The sequence below is a fragment of the Vitis riparia genome, chromosome 8 (assembly GCF_004353265.1).
Source record: "Vitis riparia cultivar Riparia Gloire de Montpellier isolate 1030 chromosome 8, EGFV_Vit.rip_1.0, whole genome shotgun sequence".
Taxonomy (NCBI): domain Eukaryota; kingdom Viridiplantae; phylum Streptophyta; class Magnoliopsida; order Vitales; family Vitaceae; genus Vitis; species Vitis riparia.
In genome coordinates this window covers 15,452,219-15,473,885 of record NC_048438.1, presented here as the reverse complement: position 1 = coordinate 15,473,885, position 21,667 = coordinate 15,452,219, and the positions used below count along the sequence as shown (strand labels likewise).

Genomic DNA, 21,667 nt, shown 5'->3' with positions numbered 1-21,667 from the left:
GTTCCAGATTATCCAAGCAAAAATAGTTGGCATAAACAATTTTTATTATTCCTTTATTAGTTACTAACAAGTTATGGTCTTTACAACATTCCAGAAATCATAAATTTTCAATTGGGCCTCATCCAACAGTTTTAGTACACAAATTATGTAAGTAGGCATTTTATATTAGCATGATGCAATATATTTCTCTCTACTTAATTTTCAATTTCATCAAACAAACTGTTACCCAAGCTTTATGTATGAATTTGGAATTAAAACTATTTTTTCTTTTTTATTGATTCAGTAATGACTGCATCTTTACTACCATTTGCATCGCTCCAGGTCACTTGAATTTTCTGTTTTTTATGTGTCCTTAATTCTTAGGCAGTTTGCTGGCAGAAGTTAGGTTTTAATTCAACAGGATTTTGTGATGCTTTCAGTTTCATTGATAGGACCTTTTCTGTGATTGCATGAAACTGTTCAATTCCGGGCCTAAATTTATTTTCACCCAATGCTATTTTACAGACTTCTGTCTCTTTTTTTTCCTTTTTCTTTTCTTTTTGGGAGAAAAAAAAATGGTATTATCTGCATTCTGCGTATTTCTATTATTATATGGAAGGTGAATATTTTATGCTACCCAGGACCGTGAACTTGTAAGATTCCAAATTGATGTAGTGCCAAAGAAGTGGCTACAGACCCCATACAAAAAGAAAACAAGAAAAACCAATGACAACTATGTAATTTGTTCAGGAGATACAGACCCCATAACTTATTCAGTAAATAAAAAAAAGGACATTTACTCCAAGTCCAGGGTTTGGACTTGGGCATCACATTCCAGTAGAACTTGCACTACGGTGGCCATTGTTGGTCGTTTACTTCTATCTTCCTCCACACAAGAAATACCTATTTCGACCAACATGGCTGCCTGCTGCCTGCTAAACTTCCCCTTCAATCTTGGGTCCACTGTATCCTCTACCCAATTGTCTTCTCCATATTGAATTTTCCTTTTCACTGCCCTGACAAACCTCGTCAGCTCAGCTTCCTGCTCCTCGCCATCCTCACCCACCCATTTCGAAAGCCGAATTCCCCTCACCATCTCTAAAACCACAACTCCATAGCTATAAACATCAACTTTTGCCGTAATTGGAAGATTCATAGCCCACTCTGGAGCCATGTACCCTTTAGTCCCCCGAATCCGAGAGAATTCTCCTGAACCGGGGCCACCTCTCTGAGACAGCTTGGCTAGCCCAAAATCTGCAATCTTTGGTTCAAACCCGTTGTCTAGAAGTATATTTTCAGGCTTCACGTCACAGTGGATAACCCATTCTAGACACTCATGGTGAAGGTAGGCTAAACCCCTCGCTGTCCCCACTGCAACGTTAAACCTCTCTTTCCATCCCAGAAAACTCGTGCTGAAGAGATGCTTATCCAGTGACAGATTTTCTACATGCTCGTAGACTACAAGTCTGTGTATACCCTCTGAACAGAATCCCCACATTCTGACTAGGTTCATGTGATAGATTTTTCCGATTGTGCTTACTTCAGCCCAAAACTCCCCTTCCCCTTGAGTGGAATCTCCCAATTTCTTCACTGCTACTGCCCTTTCATCCTCCAAAACACCCTTATAAACAGCCCCAAAGCCTCCTCTTCCAAGCTCCACTTTGAAATTGTTGGTTGCCTTCTTGAGTTCAGTGTAGCTAAATCTCCTGAACGGGCTTGATATCGGACCATATCCATCTTCAGCTGAAGATGGCACATTATGTACCCTGAAAAGAAACCACCAACCTGACACAATAAAGAGAACTTCTATGGCACCAATGGCTGAAGCAAATGAGTAGAGATAAACCCATCTCATCTTTTTACTGGCAGTGTCATACACAGAAGAACTGTGCACAACCTCAACCTCCTTGGACTCGCATATGAGATCAGAACCATTAAGGACAGTGGGTGCTGACGTTTCGACATCCACAGGCAGTTTTAAATATAAACTCCCAGGGAAGTTCGAGGACTTGTAGCCATTGAAAAGGGTACTTTTTGCGTAACAGTTCCCTTCTCCTGTTAGCCTGTAGGCGAATCCTTGGCAAAGGCAATCGTCCAAGCAGATTTTCCTGCAAGCTTCCATTGAAACAGATTGGCTGTAATTGAGATCAAACCCATAGTAATCGGTCTGGGGAAGCTCCACAAATTTTACCTGCTGTGTTTGGGAACAGCTTTGGTTGAACTTAGACTTGCAACCTTTGCTCCAGTCACTTGGGTCACTTACTTCATAGCCCGGAGGACATGAACACTTGGGTTCTGGTGTATAAATACAAATCCCATTTCTACCACATAGCCCATGCACTTTACACTGTTGGCTAAGAGCTTCCCATGATATATTCCATAATCCCGTGGAATGGTTTAAGCTATAGAGTCTCAGGTTTCCATCGTAGTCCATTGTCAGCCTCCTTTTGACTCCAAAACCCATGTCAAAAGCTTTGAAAGACATTTGATCACTCGAAAGAAACCTCCCCATTTCATCTAAAACAGCAATTCTGCTACTGTTATAGTTTGTTCTTCCATTTTGGAAAACATCCCAATCAGGATTAGGCCAATACAAGCTTGAAATCTCAGGCCCATCATACATCATTCTCAAGACATTGTCATTGTCAAAAAGGAAGTTAAAGTAACCAGAAGAAAAATCCCCTCTTCTGAGTATAGAGATCAGCTTTGTGCTCGTGGTAAAGATTTGGTTTGGCAGAAGAGTATCAGTTGGAAAATCAAAGCTTTGCCACAGAATTTTACCTCGTGGGTCCTTGAGAACAAGGTTTCCAGTGTCCAAAAGCTCTGCTCGATCAACATCGGTAGAGGTAGTGTTAGTCTCCCAAACAGTTGAGCCATCAGCATCCCTTAGCATCATGGTGCCATCTCTCTGCAGCGAAATCCTGGAGCCCCGGCCATTGACAGGTCTATTTCGATTGGCCATCCAAACAACAGTTCTTTCCTTTGAATTTGTGAACCATATTGAAAACCAGTAAGCATTTTCCCCCATCCCATAGAAACCACAAGTGAATGATTTGTCTGGGGAGGTGATGTAGTCGTCCGAATCATCTTCGACAGAGAGAGAGGAGCCTCTTTGCAAAAAGTTCTGGGTTTTGGAAGTTGTAAAAGAGAAGAAGAAAGAGATAAGAAGGATGAGAAGAATGGAGGAAAATAGGTTTCCCATGTCTTTCCAAGTTTGGTTTAGAAATGTATCTTTGGTTGGTTAAGAAAATGTTAGTTTTATATCCACTACTTCACGTAGGAAATTAAGGAGGAAGGCATTATACCAATTAAGTATCCAATATCTTGATCAGCTTTTCAAACATGGAATTGTCAACCAAAGGATGTCCCAAGATTTTTTAATGGAGATGAATTATATTTATCCAATTTAAGCGGGGAAAGGGTCTCAAGGTGCCCTTTGTCAAATTTGGCTGCACCGTATACATGACGTGGGAATGGGAATGACACAACTGGACCGTCACCCTGATATTAATGCCTTACACAAGTTCTCGTAAGTGAAGGCCTCTCCTTGCCTCATTTAAGCTACACATGAAATCGTGATGTATCTTTATTTTATGTAAGATAGCTACATACGCTGACCCGTGAAAGACTCGTAAGCAATGATGCTGGGCATAGGCATACCTAATTACACCTCAAGAACTCTTGTTATATGATGAAAGCTACTGACGAAGTCGTGGCTTCTTCTTATCTGATGTAAGTTATAGACGAAGTTCCTCTAAAGACTTGTTGGCAATGAAGCTAAGTCACCCTTCTTTTTAATACTTCACACATTCCTGCTTCGTTTTTCACATTTCAATGCCAAGAAGTTGGTCATTATTCGGGGGGACAATATTGATAACACCCTAAAATTTGATCATTCTCAACGAGGATGCTATTGGATTTTCAAACCACCGCATTCACAGTATAATTAGTGAATCTCTATTGGAGATTTCATTTCACACACCACCATGAATCTTCCATTTGTTCCTTCTTGTCCATTTTTTTATGTTCATACCTCATCCTTAATACTTTATAATCTATATATGTTTGTAGTTTAAACGAATATATATGTAACCAAGGACATGCTGAGTTCTAAGCTTTGAGAAAAAAGAATATATTTAAAATAAATTCATAAAATTAAACGAAAAAGAAATCCACAAGTATATGTTCAATCAAAATAACTCTCAAACTACTGCATTTGACACACTTCGGTATTCAAGTTACCAAAGATTTTTTATTTTTTTTAATAAGTACAGTTTTGGTTTTTTATTTTTAAACATAAAATTATAATTAGTGACTATTGTTGTGTAAAACCACAATAAAAAATAATAATAAGGAGAAGATGTAGGACCTCAGGCGCTACCAACTCTCCTAAAAGTAATTGTTGTTAGGAAATATGCATACTCTAACCTTATAGTGTATTCACCCAAGCGCCCACGACGAACACAAGGGAGTTGATGGATGTGGCCAACCCTTCGATTTGCTAACAATCTCTTCCCCTCCCCCCCCCCCCCCCCCCCCCCCCCCCCCTCCCCACAACGACACCCCTGGGGTTCGAACCCATGACCTCGACTCTGATACAACTTGTAGGACCTCAAGCGCTACCAACTCTCCAAACAATTGCTTTTTGGAGAGTTGGTAGCACCTGAGGTCCTACATAAGAGAATATGAAAACAAAAACAAAATACACAACATTTACGTAGTTTGGCCTTAATGTCACAAGATGCTTCAAATGACCCTCCACATAGCCTTATATAAGAGGTGAGAAGCTTTTAGAGACCCCTGGAGACATCTACACTTAGTTACAAAGTGAAGAGTATGGAAACTTCTAAAAAGGGTTAGAGATGTTCATACATCTCTGCACTTAGCTAGGAGAGCATTGGAATAGTGTAGGGTGTTCTAGAATCTTTAAAAGTCATCTTGTACATACCTTTGTACATAGACTAGTGTAGTAGCTTCTAGATTATTCTTGATTTGTAAGGAACCTTTCAAGATTCTAGAGACTTTCTAAGGTGCCTATAAATAAGTTAAAGCCTCATTTGGCCAAGGCACTACCCAAGAACCTAACCAACCAAGCAAGTGAGTTCCAAAGCACTTGTAAAGCTTCCTTTGAGCAATAACGCTTTCATTCTTTAAGTGTTGTCTACTACACCCTCTAAAGCTTTTAAGTTGGGTGCATCTTAGCTTAGCAAGCTAAGCATTGGAAGTAAGGCTGACTTAGCAAGATCAAGAGTCTTGACTTGTCTAAGTGTCGCACGAGCTTAGGAAAAGACTAAGCCTGTGAGCTTAAGCTTACATTCATAGGTGAAAATGAAGAAGAGCTTTTACTATTGTTAAAGGAAATTACAAGCTTAAAGCTCTCAAATTCTAAAACCTCAATTTATACCAAAAAATAGCTCACTATTTTGGTCAAAATCTCTTCCAGAAGTTTTTATATAGAAAACTAAGTGTATAATTGCCAAAGATATCTTTTCCTAAAAAGAAAATATCATAATAAGATATTTCCGATATGACTAGGAAACTCACTTTTAAGAATATCTTTTATTAGGAAATTGTTAATAACTTTCCAATTGACTCAAAATACAATTTGAAACACTTTCCAACAATTTCCACCTTAACTCAATTCTCAATATTCAAACAAATTCGAAAGTCTTTCAAGTTACTTTGTTCCTATACCCCACAGGGACCTTCAAATACTACGTACTAACACTAATTAAGTCCAAGCAATACTTGAACTTAACCATAGGAACGAACTTAATCATTATATTTACAGGATTGTCCACTGTATGGATTTTTTTTTACTACAATAGCACTATGTGCAATCATCAAAATTGTACTTCCAACTTTATATGTACATTCATTGGAGTCAAGTGTCCTTAAAGAAATCAATTTTTTCTTCAACTCTGGAACATGTCTTACATCAGTTAATGTCATTACAATGTCATCATACATCTTAATTCGAATTATGCCTATCCCAACAACCTTATTGGCTACATCACTTCCCATGAGAACCTTCCCATCATCTATATGTTGGTAGGTATTGAACCAATCCTTATTAGGAGATATGATAGGAGCATCTTGAATCAAAAATCTACTAATTACCTAAGTTTTAAGTAATTGAAAAAACATTTGCAGTATCTGAATTTTCTTCTGCAACTAGCATCATCAAAATTTAAAGTTTTCTCATTTTCTTTTCCTTTACGGTCTATACAATTTTCCGCATAATGTCTTTCTTTCTTGCACTTGAAACATTTGTTGTTTCCCTTAGACTTTCTTTCTTTCAGGCACTTGAAACCTTATTATTTTTCTTTTATGTTCTTCTTCTCACCATCAAACCTTTACCTAAGTCATCTTCTCTACTCTCAGACACCTTCTTCTTCAACAAAGAATAATAATATGAAGAAAACAATAAGAAAACGAAAATAAAATACACAACGATTTACTTGGTTTGGCCTTAAGCCTATATTCATGGGTGAAGAAAAAGAAGAACTTTCACTATTGTTAAAGGAGATTACAACCTTAAAGCTCTAAAATTCCAAAGCCCAAATTTATACCTAAAAAAAGACTTACTATTTTGGTTAAAATTTCATCCTATATTTTTTCCTAATTACAAAAAAAGTTTCTATATAGGAAACTAAATGTATAATAGTCAAAGATACATTTTTCTAAAAAGATTTCATGATAGGATATTTTCTATAATGATAGGAAACTCACTTTTAAGAATATCTTCTACCATAAACTATTAATAACTTCTCATCAACTCAAAATACAATTTGAGATACATTCCAATCACTATAATTAAATATATCTTTAAAACCATAAATCGATTATGGTTTTAAACATAAATTTAAAATCGTAGTTAATAATTATAAGTTTGATAATTTAAAGAAAAAATTCAAAATTATAATTATCATATGGGATTTTATGATTTGGATCTGCACATGATAATAAGGGATTTGCCTTTTGGATTTATTTTTAAATAAATCATATTTGTCCAAAACTGGAGTTTCTTAATCCATCCTTTTTATTTGCCTTTTTAACTGGGCATCACTTCATTAATCACCGTGGACCCTACCAAGTTCCATTTATTCCAGCAACGTCCGGAGACCCAATTGTGAAATGACTGGAACTGATTTTCATTAAGTTCTTAAAGGAATCCATTGATATTTTATTATTTTATTATTTTATTCCTGAGGGAAGGTGTCCACATTTGCCAGCTAACAATGAGGAAGATTCAGAGAAGCTTGTGTGAAACTCTTACAAGACTGGAAGATGTGTTAGTTTGAACATGGGAAATTTTGAATATAACTAGGCCAGCGCATGCATATCGTTATAGGACCACCGGCTCATTGAGTCATTGGTGTGGTAGGCGGTATGCCTAACATTTTTGTCTTCACTCTTGGTCATGGATGATGACTTATGCTGAGATAATCAATCCTTGGACGAAAGACTCTTTTACTGATTGGAACCCTTCTCGTCAGTTTTGAATAAGAAGGTAGTTATTCAAAAATACACGTTGCTTAAAGCACAAGCTGCACCCAGCTACCTAACCAGTCATAAGGCAAATAATTTTCCACACATTTTCTTCCTATAGATCAAGCAGGAGCTTCAAGTAGATTTGAGGTCCCATAAACAGCATTGTATCTGCACACCCGAAAATCAAAAATAAAAAAATAAAAAATATAACTTTCATGGCATTTGAAATTACAAGCCCATTCATTAGGAGTTTTTTGTGGCTTCAAAATTTGCATTTGAAGTCGCTAGTCCATTCATTCGAACGAAGTGGACCCAAAACATGTCCCAACTTCATATGAGCACACCCATATTTTGAGCAGCAAAAGTGGAAGAAATAAAATGCAAAAATGATGTGATTCATTTGCTAAGCACATTGTTCCCTACAGCTAGATATCGGATTCTGACCCATTCCAAACGCTTCATAAGAAGCAGTAGAATGATTTCATTTGCTGAGGAAAAAATTTTGCGTGACATTCAAATAAAAAGTTTTGAGTTACATGAGTACGGATAACTATGCTGTGCATGTGTAAAGGATATCTTTCAGCAGAATTGATCCAATAGAACCATCCAGATTGGTCTTTTTTGGCAATGATCCCTGAACAAACTCCTGGTCAGAAAATGCACATCAAATGGACAGAGAATGAAAAAATTTGCACATTTCATCATTCTTTAAATTATAGAATCATGATCTGAGTCCCAAATAAGGGATCACACTAGTCAACATGCATCTCACAGTCACTCAAAGAATAGCTGTACAAATAAATAATTTTATATGGATACCATGGCACCTTGGATTAAAAGTTACACTAGTTTTTAAGGGGGGCATTGTTGATCCTCGCACTTAAGAAGATTCATCCTTTGAGACCTTGAGTGGACTTGCCTGATATTAAGGATATCAATGTAAGTTCGAAGCCTATACCGGTCTGATCGAGTTTGTAAGAGAGAAGGGAGGGTTGAGAATGAGGGACGGTGCTTCCACTAGAAGGAACACTAACAAGTGCACTGCCTTTGAATACAAGGACACTGCGCTTTCCACATCAACCTGTAAACATTTATGAAATAGAAATTCTTAATTGGCACGACCAAATTGCTTTTATGTGACATCAGCTGTTATTCATCTTATTCCAGGTATTCTCAGGGAAGGTGTCATTGTATTTGTGTTTGATCACAAATCCATATCCATATAATGCTATTGCTAACACATCTTTAGTTGCAGACACACCGAGTTTTTGCCAAGGGCAGTTAGTCATAGACTATAATTTAAAAGTCTTAGCATGTGGACAGGAAATCTCTTGAGTAGTGAAAAATGACACCAGCCAACCAAGGCCATGTTTCAGGTTTCCAGCATATCACATGTCAAGTCAAATGGAGAGAGTATGATTCCCTCTACTTCAGAGTCTGAGACATGACAAAATGCAATCTTCACACTTGCACTAGTTCATGTTGGACCTTATCCTAAAAATAGTCATATAAGATGTTGCTTGAGGAGCATGACGTCAAAAACTAAAATAACGCCACAAATAACGGTTCTCAGTTCCAGATTATCCAAGCAAAATGGAGAGAGTATGATTAATGATAGATTCCCTCTACTGCAGAGTCTGAGACATGACAAAATGCAATCTTCACTCTTGCACTAGTTCATGTTGGACCTTACACTAAAAATAGTCTTATAAGATGTTGCTTGAGGGGCATGACGTCAAAAACTAAAATAACGCCACAAACAAACAACAACCCATACTTTTTTCTTTTTTTTCTTTTTCTGATAATTCCAGTAGAATCCACTTTTCTTTTTCCCTCTAGTCTACATTCTTAAAAGTAATGCAAAGCAAAAGCAAGAACCTTACTGCCAATTAGTTCAATCAAGTGTAGTACTAAAAATTAGACATGGAAAAGCATGATATGATGTAAGTGCAAGAAATTTCAGGCAAAATAAATAACTCACGGCCCCTTTTCCACCTAAAGCAATGGCAGATTGTAATATCATCTCCATTGCGTCTGGAATCTCTGTACTTCCTGCAATCATGACGAGAAAACTAGTGTTTCAAAAATCATACATTACTGAAAAAAAAAAAAAAAAAAAACCAGGAGTATGTACTTCTCTATTTTTGTTTATAGCCTTAATAGAATAGAGGTATATCTTCCTGCCAATGCATCCTGGCAAACACCCGAACTTGCAATATGGGAATAAAGCTCTATATTTCCTAGAGATATAAACCAACAATTTGACATGAAAGCTCAAACCAAGAGATTTGGTTGTGATTGTGGTAGTTCGGTTCTTAGTTCCAGATTATCCAAGCAAGAATAGTTGGCATAAACAATTTTTGTTATTTACTTACATATGGTTGTCCTTTATTAGTTACTAACAAGTTATGGTCTTTACAACATTCCAGAAATCATAAATTTTCAATTGGGCCTCATCCAACAGTTTTAGTACACAAATTATGTAAGTAGGCATTTTATATTAGCATGATGCAATATATTTCTCTCTACTTAATTTTCAATTTCATCAAACAAACTGTTACCCAAGCTTTATTTATGAATTTGGAATTAAAACTATTTTTTCTTTTTTATTGATTCAGTAATGACTGCATCTTTACTACCATTTGCATCGCTCCAGGTCACTTGAATTTTCTGTTTTTTACGAGTCCTTAATTCTTAGGCAGTTTGCTGGCTGAAGTTATGTTTTAATTCAACAGGATTTTGTGAGGCTTTCAGTTTCATTGATAGGACCTTTTCTGTGATTGCATGAAACTGTTCAATTCTGGGCCTAAATTTATTTTCACCCAATGCTATTTTACAGACTTCTGTCTCTTTGTTTTTTCTTTTTCTTTTTCTTTTCTTTTTGGGAGAAAAAAAAAATCTTATCTGCATTCTGTGTATTTCTATTATTGTATGGGAGGTGAATATTTTATGCTACCCAGGACCATGAACTTGTAAAATTCCAAATTGATGTAGTGCCAGAGAAGTGGCTACAGATCCCATACAAAAAGAAAACAAGAAAAACCAATGAAAACTATGTAATTTGTTCAGGAGATACAGACCCCATAACTTATTCAGTAAATAAAAAAAGGGACATTTACTCCAAGTCCAGGGTTTGGACTTGGGCTTCATCTTCACATTCCAGTAGAACTTGGACTACGGTGGCCATTGTTGGTCGTTTACTTCTATCTTCCTCCACACAAGAAATACCTATTTCGACCAACATGGCTGCCTGCTGCCTGCTAAACTTCCCCTTCAATCTTGGGTCCACTGTATCCTCTACCCAATTGTCTTCTCCATATTGAATTTTCCTTTTCACTGCCCTGACAAACCTCGTCAGCTCAGCTTCCTGCTCCTCGCCATCCTCACCCGCCCATTTCGAAAGCCGAATTCCCCTCACCATCTCTAAAACCACAACTCCATAGCTATAAACATCAACTTTTGCCGTAATTGGAAGATTCATAGCCCACTCTGGAGCCATGTACCCTTTAGTCCCCCGAATCCGAGAGAATTCTCCTGAACCGGGGCCACCTCTCTGAGACAGCTTGGCTAGCCCAAAATCTGAAATCTTTGGTTCAAACCCGTTGTCTAGAAGTATATTTTCAGGCTTCACGTCACAGTGGATAACCCATTCTAGACACTCATGGTGAAGGTAGGCTAAACCCCTCGCTGTCCCCACTGCAACGTTAAACCTCTCTTTCCATCCCAGACAACTCGTGCTGAAGAGATGCTTATCCAGTGACAGATTTTCTACATGCTCGTAGACTACAAGTCTGTGTCTACCCTCTGAACAGAATCCCCACATTCTGACTAGGTTCATGTGATAGATTTTTCCGATTGTGCTTACTTCAGCCCAAAACTCCCCTTCCCCTTGAGTGGCATCTCCCAATTTCTTCACTGCTACTGCCCTTTCATCCTCCAAAACACCCTTATAAACAGCCCCAAAGCCTCCTCTTCCAAGCTCCACTTTGAAATTGTTGGTTGCCTTCTTGAGTTCGGTGTAGCTAAATCTCCTGAACGGGCTTGATATCGGACCATATCCATCTTCAGCTGAAGATGGCACATTATGTACCCTGAAAAGAGACCACCAACCTGACACAATAAAGAGAACTTCTATGGCACCAATGGCAGAAGCAAATGAGTAGAGATAAACCCATCTCATCTTTTTACTGGCAGTGTCATACACAGAAGAAATGTTCACAACCTCAACCTCCTTGGACTCGCATATGAGATCAGAACCATTAAGGACAGTGGGTGCTAAGGTTTCGACATCCACAGGCAGTTTTAAATATAAACTCCCAGGGAAGTTGGAGGACTTGTAGCCATTGAAAAGGGTACTTTTTGTGTAACATGTCCCTTCTCCTGTTAGCCTGTAGACGAATCCTTGGCAAAGGCAATCGTCCAAGCAGATTTTCCTGCAAGCTTCCATTGAAACAGATTTGCTGTAATGGAGATCAAACCCATAGTAATCGGTCTGGGGAAGCTCCACAAATTTTACCTGCTGTGTTTGGGAACAGCTTTGGTTGAACTTGGACTTGCAACCTTTGCTCCAGTCACTTGGGTCACTTACTTCGTAGCCCGGAGGACATGAACACTTGGGTTCTGGTGTATAAATACAAATCCCATTTCTACCACATAGCCCATGCACTTTACACTGTTGGCTAAGAGCTTCCCATGATATATTCCATAATCCCGTGGAATGGTTTAAGCTATAGAGTCTCAGGTTTCCATCGTAGTCCATTGTCAGCCTCCTTTTGACTCCAAAACCCATGTCAAAAGCTTTGAAAGACATTTGATCACTCGAAAGAAACCTCCCCATTTCATCTAAAACAGCAATTCTGCTACTGTTATAGTTTCTTCTTCCATTTTGGAAAACATCCCATTCAGGATTAGGCCAATACAAGCTTGAAATCTCAGGCCCATCATACATCATTCTCAAGACATTGTCATTGTCAAAAAGGAAGTTAAAGTAACCAGAAGAAAAATCCCCTCTTCTGAGTATAGAGATCAGCTTTGTGCTCGTGGTAAAGATTTGGTTTGGCAGAAGAGTATCAGTTGGAAAATCAAAGCTTTGCCACAGAATTTTACCTCGTGGGTCCTTGAGAACAAGGTTTCCAGTGTCCAAAAGCTCTGCTCGATCAACATCGGTAGAGGTAGTGTTAGTCTCCCAAACAGTTGAGCCATCAGCATCCCTTAGCATCATGGTGCCATCTCTCTGCAGCGAAATCCTGGAGCCCCGGCCATTGACAGGTCTATTTCGATTGGCCATCCAAACAACAGTTCTTTCCTTTGAATTTGTGAACCATATTGAAAACCAGTAAGCATTTTCCCCCATCCCATAGAAACCACAAGTGAATGATTTGTCTGGGGAGGTGATGTAGTCGTCCGAATCATCTTCGACAGAGAGAGAGGAGCCTCTTTGCAAAAAGTTCTGGGTTTTGGAAATTGTAAAAGAGAAGAAGAAAGAGATAAGAAGGATGAGAAGAAAGGAGGAAAATAGGTTTCCCATGTCTTTCCAAGTTTGGTTTAGAAATGTATCTTTGGTTGGTTAAGAAAATGTTAGTTTTATATCCACTACTTCACGTAGGAAATTAAGGAGGAAGGCATTATACCAATTAAGTATCCAATATCTTGATCAGCTTTTCAAACATGGAATTGTCAACCAAAGGATGTCCCAAGATTTTTTAATGGAGATGAATTATATTTATCCAATTTAAGCGGGGAAAGGGTCTCAAGGTGCCCTTTGTCAAATTTGGCTGCACCGTATACATGACGTGGGAATGGGAATGACACAACTGGACCGTCACCCTGATATTAATGCCTTACACAAGTTCTCGTAAGTGAAGGCCTCTCCTTGCCTCATTTAAGCTACACATGAAATCGTGATGTATCTTTATTTTATGTAAGATAGCTACATACGCTGACCCGTGAAAGACTCGTAAGCAATGATGCTGGGCATAGGCATACCTAATTACACCTCAAGAACTCTTGTTATATGATGAAAGCTACTGACGAAGTCGTGGCTTCTTCTTATCTGATGTAAGTTATAGACGAAGTTCCTCTAAAGACTTGTTGGCAATGAAGCTAAGTCACCCTTCTTTTTAATACTTCACACATTCCTGCTTCGTTTTTCACATTTCAATGCCAAGAAGTTGGTCATTATTCGGGGGGACAATATTGATAACACCCTAAAATTTGATCATTCTCAACGAGGATGCTATTGGATTTTCAAACCACCGCATTCACAGTATAACTAGTGAATCTCTATTGGAGATTTCATTTCACACACCACCATGAATCTTCCATTTGTTCCTTCTTGTCCATTTTTTATATGTTCATACCTCATCCTTAATACTTTATAATCTATATATGTTTGTAGTTTAAACGAATATATATATGTAACCAAGGACATGCTGAGTTCTAAGCTTTGAGAAAAAAGAATATATTTTAAAAAAAATTCATAAAATTAAAAGCAAAAGAAATCCACTTCGGTATTCAAGTTATCGAAGATTTTTTAATTTTTTTTAATAAGTACAGTTTTGATTTTTTATTTTTAAATATAAAATCATAATTAGTGACTATTGTTGTGCAAAACCACGACGAAGAATAATAATATGGAGAAGATGTAGGACCTCAGACGCTATCAACTCTCCTAAAAGTAATTGTTGTTAGGAAATATGCATACCTTAACCTTATAGTGCATTCACCTAAGCGCCCACGGTAAACACAAGGGAAGTTGATGAACGCGGTCAACCCTTCGATCTGCCAACAATCTCCCCTTTAACGATACCCCTGGGGTTCGAACTCGTGACCTCAGCTCTGATACCACTTGTAGGACCTCAGACACTACTAACTCTCCTAACAACAATTGCTTTTAGGAGAGTTGGTAGCGCCTGAGATCCTACATAAGAGAATAAGAAAACAAAAACAAAATACACAACATTTACATAGTTTGGCCTTAATGTCACAAGATACTTCAAATGACCCTCCACATGGCCTTATATAAGATGTGAGAAGCTTCTAGAGACCCCTGGAGATATCTGCACTTAGTTACAAAGTGGAAGAGTATGGAAACTTTTAAAAAGGGTTAGAGATGTTCATACATCTCTACACTTGGCTAGGAGAGCATTGGAATAGTGTAGAGTGTTCTAGAATCTTCTAAAGTCATCTTGTACATACCTTTGTACATAGACTACTGTAGGAGCTTCTAGATTATTCTTGATTTATAAGGAACCTTTCAAGGTTCTAAAGACTTCCTAAGGTGCCTATAAATAAGTTAAGACTTCATTTGGCCAAGACACTACCCAAGAATCTAACCAACCAAGCAAGTGAGTTTCAAAGCACTTGTAAAGCTTCATTTGAGCAATAAAGCTTCCATTCTTTAAGTGTTGTCTACTACACCCTCTAAAGCTTTTAAGTTGAGTGCATCTTAACTTAGCAAGCTAAGCATTGGGAGTAAGGCTGACTTGGAGTTTAAGACCAAAATAATCCTTTTGTAAAACAAAATGGTAAGAATTGTACCCATTTCAAAATATTTGTTAAAGTAATTTTTTGTATGCACGTAAGCATCCACATGATTTTTTTTTTTTTTAAGTGTAAAAAACCATTGTTGGTAACTATGGTTTTAAAAGTTTCAAAAATATGCTTAAAACCACAGTTTGTAACTATGGTTTTACAATTTTCCTTAGAACCACAGTCAAAATTATTTTTAATCCACCTCCATTTTAATGGTAAAATATTTTTTATCATAATAACCATTAAACCACAATTAGTAAGGAATAACCTAAAATCATAATCATTGACATTATTTTTTATATGAAAATATAAAATTTTAAATAATATAAACAATTTGTTTAATTATTTTAAAATTTAAAAATAATATGAAAAAATAATTTTCTTTAATTCATATGTGATAAAGTTCATAAAACAAATAAATATTTTATTTACCATAAATATATAAATTTTTATGGGAATGCATGTAGGCGAAATTATTTTCTCAAAATTTCAAGGAAAATATGAAAAAAATAAAGATAAATATATATATATATAATTTTAAAACAGTCGTAAAGAAAAAATTTATTAAGGATAATTTGTAAAAAAAAATAGTTTTAAACTGATAATGGAAAATTATAAAAAAATTTCTCCACTCCGAAACAAACTTTAAAGAAATTTGGTACATCGTTAAGAAATTTTAGTAAAGTGTGAAACCATAGTCTGTAACTGTGGTTTTATGATAATTATGATAAAAAATATTTTAAAAATAATATTAAAATCATAGTACCATTCAAACGGGGTGAATTAAAAATAATTTTGAAACCACAGTTAATAACTGTGGTTTTAAGGAAATTATAAAACCATAGTCATAAACTGTGATTTTAATAATATTTTTGAAACTTTTAAAATCATAGTTATCAACAGTGATTTTTTACACTTAAAAAAAATTCATGTACATACTTACGTAGATACAAAAGAATACTTTGATAAATATTTTAAGATGGGTACTATTCTTGCCCATTTTTTTTTTATAAATGGATTATTTGGTCTTAATTAAACTCACCGCCTTGAGCTGTTCTCAGAAAATGCTTGGTCCTTTCTTCGAGAAGACGTGCTTGGTTGGTCACTTGGTTGTCAGGCATTGAGCTTTGAGGTGAACAGACCGTCAAAAAAGATGTCTCAACTAGGAATGGACCTGAAGCATGTTTTCGCGGATACACGTACTTTAGGTGACATTAGATGAGTTTGGGATAAGACATATAAAATTAGTGATAGATTTGAATTTTCTTATTTTGATGGGGGTAGTTGAGATATTGTATTGTCTCATCCAATTTATATATATATATAATTAAATAAAAAATATTTTTTAGTTTTTAACAAATATAAAATGAAAATATATCTTATAAAAATAAATCATAAAAAGTTATAATATTTATTTACATACAAATTATATTTATTTTAAATATAATTAAGATTTTTTTTAAAAAAAAAAGAGAGAGAAAAACAAGAACTGGTGGGCGAGCATGAGAATAAATAATTGGGGTTTGGAATATAATGACCGTTGTGACTCCACCTAGTCGCCACCCCACTTGCCAAATTTGGACACACTCGCATGGATTTTTAATTTTTAAAGAAGCAAGTTGCAGAAATATGCCTTACACCACGTCTCCTTACCCAATATATATAGTAGACATGACGGCTCTTTTATCTTATTACCTTATTTTAAGCTATGGACGACGGAAGACCCGTGGAAAACTTGCTAGCGTCATTGTCTCATTGATATACCAGTTTATGAGTGATGAGTCATGACCTCTTGTTATAACGTTTATTTGCCTTTTGATTGGGCACCATCACTTCACCATTGACCGTCGACTTTACAAAGCTTCCATTTGGTATTATTATAGTCTCATCTGACCAGACCCCACTCAAAGAGGTTCCAATTAACAAACCAAGGGTGCTCTCTTATCTTTATTAGAGAAACTAGGTTGGTTGGATCTCTTAAAAACACAAAGATTTGGTAGGTGTGAAATTTTAAATGCAAGTGGGAAGCTCAAACTATACGTGAAATTTTGAATATGATAAGGCAAGAAAATGCATATTGCGACCCGCGCCTACCAGACCAGCCCATTGGTATGCCTAACATTTTTTGACTTGATCATTGGAGGATGACTTAGACTGATCTACTCAAGTTTGGTCTCATTACGTTGGACGAAGACTCTTTATTAAACAAGTCTTTATTTATTCATTTATTTATTTTTACTGGGTACAACTGGAAACCGTTATATTTCTGTCCAAGGTCCAATATTTCTTGTCCTTAACTTCAACTACAAGACAAAATTCTTTCGACGACCGAGTCATTTGTCCAATATTTTGGACAAAATATTTCTGTTATATTTTTTGTTAGGTACAAATACAATTGATATGTGAGTGAATATTTTGATAATAAAAAAAACTAATAAGAGAAAATTGTTAAAAAAAATTATAAAATATTAAAAAAACCTAAAAAAAAATGATAATATTTATATTAAAGTCGTTTTAACAAAGAAATTAATATATATTGAACAATATAAAAAAATAGGATACATAAGTATTTCTGTTTAAAAATATTAATAATTTTACTTATAAATTTACCTTTGTTTTTTATTTAATTATTATATAAAATACCTTATAAAATAATTAAAATTAATTTATATATATATGTAGATAGATGATTGGTTGTGCATTTGTATCAATAAAACACATTTAATCTGGTGTTAGGAATTGTATATTTTATCCTGTCTTATTTTCTATTTAGTTTTAAAAAGAGTAATCTTACATTGGAACTTAAAGAGACATCAATGCTATATTTAAATGGTTATTACCAAAAGATGTCAAACCTCACTTATTATTATTATTATTTTATGTAAATATTAAATAATTTTAAAAACACATAAAACTTTAATCAACTTTAATTATTATTGGTTTTCTTTTGTAAAATCAAATATGAAAAAAATCATTTTTCTTAATATTTTCTTTAATATTTTTTTAGATTCAACATAACAAAGTGAAACAAAGGTAAAATTATGGCAAAACGGGCACAATCCAAGTCTAGGTAAGTTACATATTAATTTATCACCTTATACTAAGGTAGTGTTTGTTTTTGTACTTAATTTTAAATAAAACTTTAATGCTTAATAATGTTAAATATTAGGTTATTTGTTTTTATAGTATTTTATTTTTATTAAGTATTAAAAATTAAGGAAAAATCAATATATTATTTTTTCTATTTAGAAAAAACTACATATTTTGCCTTTTTTATTTAGTAAAAAATTTATAATAAATTATGAAAAAATAAAAAAACAAACAACCTAAATTCTGAAAACAAATTGTTTTCAGCAAAAAGCCAAAAAAACAAACACCACTTAAATCTTAAAATTTATTTTAAGAAATGCAAAAATGATTGATGTTAAAGAGCATGTTGTATATTACGTTTATTCATACTAGAGTAATGCAGTTCATGATTTTATATTTTCATTTTGAATATTTAGGCTATATATATTTTTTCTGAAAATTTAAGACTCAATATGATGGAAAGAAAATAGAGAAGAAAAATAGGAGAAATAAAAAGTAAAAAAAATTTAAAAAAAAATTAAAACTAATAAATTATTTTTATATGATACTTCAAACCTATTTTAAAAGGGTCTCCATAGTTTTAAAATACATCTACATAGTTAAGAGAAATCTATATTTTTATAGTCTAAAAAATTTTCTTTCCTATCCAATATAAAATATTACAAATACCCTTTATGTGTATTCCAGGACTAACCAGAAAAATACCCTCTACAAAGCCAAAACCAATGACAACTATGTAATTTGTTCAGGAGATACAGGCCCAGTAGATAAAAAAAAAAAAAAAACATTTACTCCAAGTCCAAGGTTTGGACTTGGGCTTCACCTTCGCATTCCAGTAGAACTTGGACTACGGTGGCCATTGTTGGTCTTTTACTTCTATCTTCCTCCACACAAGAAATACCTATTTCGACCAACATTGTAGCCTGCTGCCTACTAAACTTCCCCTTCAATCTTGGGTCCACTGTATCCTCTACCCAATTGTCTTCTCCATATTGAATTTTCCTTTTCACTACCCTGACAAACCTCGTCAGCTCAGCTTGCTGCTCCTCACCATCCTCACCCACCCATCTTGAAAGCCGAATTCCCCTCACCATCTCTAAAACCACAACTCCATAGCTATAAACATCAACTTTTGCCGTAATTGGAAGATTAGCCCACTCTGGAGCCATGTACCCTTTAGTCCCCCGAATCCGAGAGAATTCTCCTGAACCGGGGCCACCTCTCTGAGACAGCTTGGCTAGCCCAAAATCTGCAATCTTTGGTTCAAACCCGTTGTCCAGAAGTATATTTTCAGGCTTCACGTCACAGTGGATAACCCATTCTAGACACTCATGGTGAAGGTAGGCTAAACCCCTTGCTGTGCCCACTGCAACGTTAAACCTCTCTTTCCATCCCAGACAACTCGTGCTGAAGAGATGCTTATCCAGTGACAGATTTTCTACATGCTCGTAGACTACAAGTCTGTGTCTACCCTCTGAACAGAATCCCCACATTCTGACTAGGTTCATGTGATAGATTTTTCCGATTGTGCTTACTTCAGCCCAAAACTCCCCTTCCCCTTGAGTGGCATCTCCCAATTTCTTCACTGCTACTGCCCTTTCATCCTCCAAAACACCCTTATAAACAGCCCCAAAGCCTCCTCTTCCAATCTCCACTTTGAAATTGTTGGTTGCCTTCTTGAGTTCGGTGTAGCTAAATCTCCTGAATGGGCTTGATATCGGACCATATCCATCTTCAACTGAAGATGGCACAATACGTACCCTGAAAAGAAACCACCAACCTGACACAATAAAGAGAACTTCTATGGCACCAATGGCAGAAGCAAATGAGTAGAGATAAACCCATCTAATCTTTTTATTGACAGTCTCATACACAGATTCAACCTCCTTGGACTCGCATATGAGATCAGAACCATTAAGGACAGTGGGTGCTGACGTTTCGACATCCACAGGCAGTTTTAAATATAAACTCCCAGGGAAGTTGGAGGACTTGTAGCCATTGAAAAGGGTACTTTTCGCGTAACAGGTCCCTTCTCCAGTTAGCCTGTAGGCGAATCCTTGGCAAAGGCAATCGTCCAAGCAGATTTTCCTGCAAGCTTCCATTGAAACAGATCGGCTGTAATTGAGATCAAACCCATAGTAATCGGTCTGGGGAAGCTCCACAAATTTTACCTGCTGTGTTTGGGAACAGCTTTGGTTGAACTTAGACTTGCAACCTTTGCTCCAGTCACTTGGGTCACTTACTTCATAGCCCGGAGGACATGAACACTTGGGTTCTGGTGTATAAATACAAATCCCATTTCTACCACATAACCCATGCACTTTACACTGGTCGCTAAGAGCTTTCCATGAGATCATCCATAATCCCGTGGAATGGTTTAAACTATAGAGCCTCAGGTTTCCATCGTAGTCCATTGTCAGCCTCCTTTTGACTCCAAAACCCATGTCAGAAGCGTCGAAAGACATTTTATCACTCGAAAGAAACCTCCCCATTTCATCTAAAACAGCAATTCTGCTACTGTTATAGTTTCTTCTTCCATTTCCGAAAACATCCCAATCAGAATCAGGCCAATACAAGCTTGAAATCTCAGACCCATCATACATCATTCTCAAGACATTGTCACTGTCAAAAAGGAAGTTAAAGTAACCAGAAGAAAAATCCCCTCTTCTGAGTATAGAGATCAGCTTTGTGCTCGTGGTAAAGATTTGGTTTGGCAGAAGAGTATCAGTTGGAAAATCAAAGCTTTGCCACAGAATTTTACCTCGTGGGTCCTTGAGAACAAGGTTTCCAGTGTCCAAAAGCTCTGCTCGATCAACATCGGTAGAGGTAGTGTTAGTCTCCCAAACAGTTGAGCCATCAGCATCCCTTAGCATCATGGTGCCATCTCTCTGCAGCGAAATTCTGGAGCCCCGGCCATTGACAGGTCTATTTCGATTGGCCATCCAAACAACAGTTCTTTCCTTTGAATTTGTGAACCATATTGAAAACCAGTAAGCATTTTCCCCCATCCCATAGAAACCACAAGTGAATGATTTGTCTGGGGAGGTGATGTAGTCCGAATCATCTTCGACAGAGAGAGAGGTGCCTCTTTGCAAAAAGTTCTGGGTTTTGGAAGTTGTAAAAGAGAAGAAGAAAGAGATAAGAAGGATGAGAAGAAAGGAGGAAAATAGGTTTCCCATGTCTTTCCAAGGTTGGTTTAAAAATGTATCTTTGGTTGGTTAAGAAAATGTTAGTTTTATATCCACTACTTCACGTAGGAAATTAAGGAGGGAAGGCATTATACCAATTAAGTATCCAATATCTTGATCAGCTTTTCAAACATGGAACTGTCAACCAAAGCATGTCCCAAGATTTTTTAATGGAGATGAATTATATTTATCCAATTTAAGATGGGAAAGGGTCTCATCTGAAGGTGCCCTTTGTCAATTTAAGGTAGCTACATACGCTGACCCGTGAAAGACTCGTAAGCAATGATGCCGGCCATAGGCATACCTAATTATACGTCAAGAACTCCTGTTATATGATGAAAGCTACTGACGAAGTCGTGGCTCCTTCTTATCTGATGTAAGTT

At 36.2% G+C, this 21,667-nt stretch overlaps 2 protein-coding genes across 2 annotated transcripts; both read right to left on the bottom strand.

The window, feature by feature from the left end:
• Positions 1 to 625: 625 nt before the first annotated feature.
• LOC117920394 (putative receptor protein kinase ZmPK1) lies at positions 626 to 12,936 on the bottom strand. Its single transcript, XM_034837884.1, has 2 exons — positions 10,589 to 12,936; positions 626 to 775 (listed from the first exon to the last, which is right to left on the bottom strand). The coding sequence occupies exon 1, from the start codon at positions 12,824 to 12,826 to the stop codon at positions 10,589 to 10,591; it is 2,238 nt and encodes a 745-aa protein (XP_034693775.1). The 5' UTR covers positions 12,827 to 12,936; the 3' UTR covers positions 626 to 775.
• Positions 626 to 21,232, bottom strand: LOC117920393 (putative receptor protein kinase ZmPK1). Its single transcript, XM_034837883.1, has 2 exons — positions 19,980 to 21,232; positions 626 to 1,882 (listed from the first exon to the last, which is right to left on the bottom strand). The coding sequence occupies exons 1-2, from the start codon at positions 21,102 to 21,104 to the stop codon at positions 776 to 778; spliced, it is 2,232 nt and encodes a 743-aa protein (XP_034693774.1). The 5' UTR covers positions 21,105 to 21,232; the 3' UTR covers positions 626 to 775.
• Positions 21,233 to 21,667: the final 435 nt, after the last annotated feature.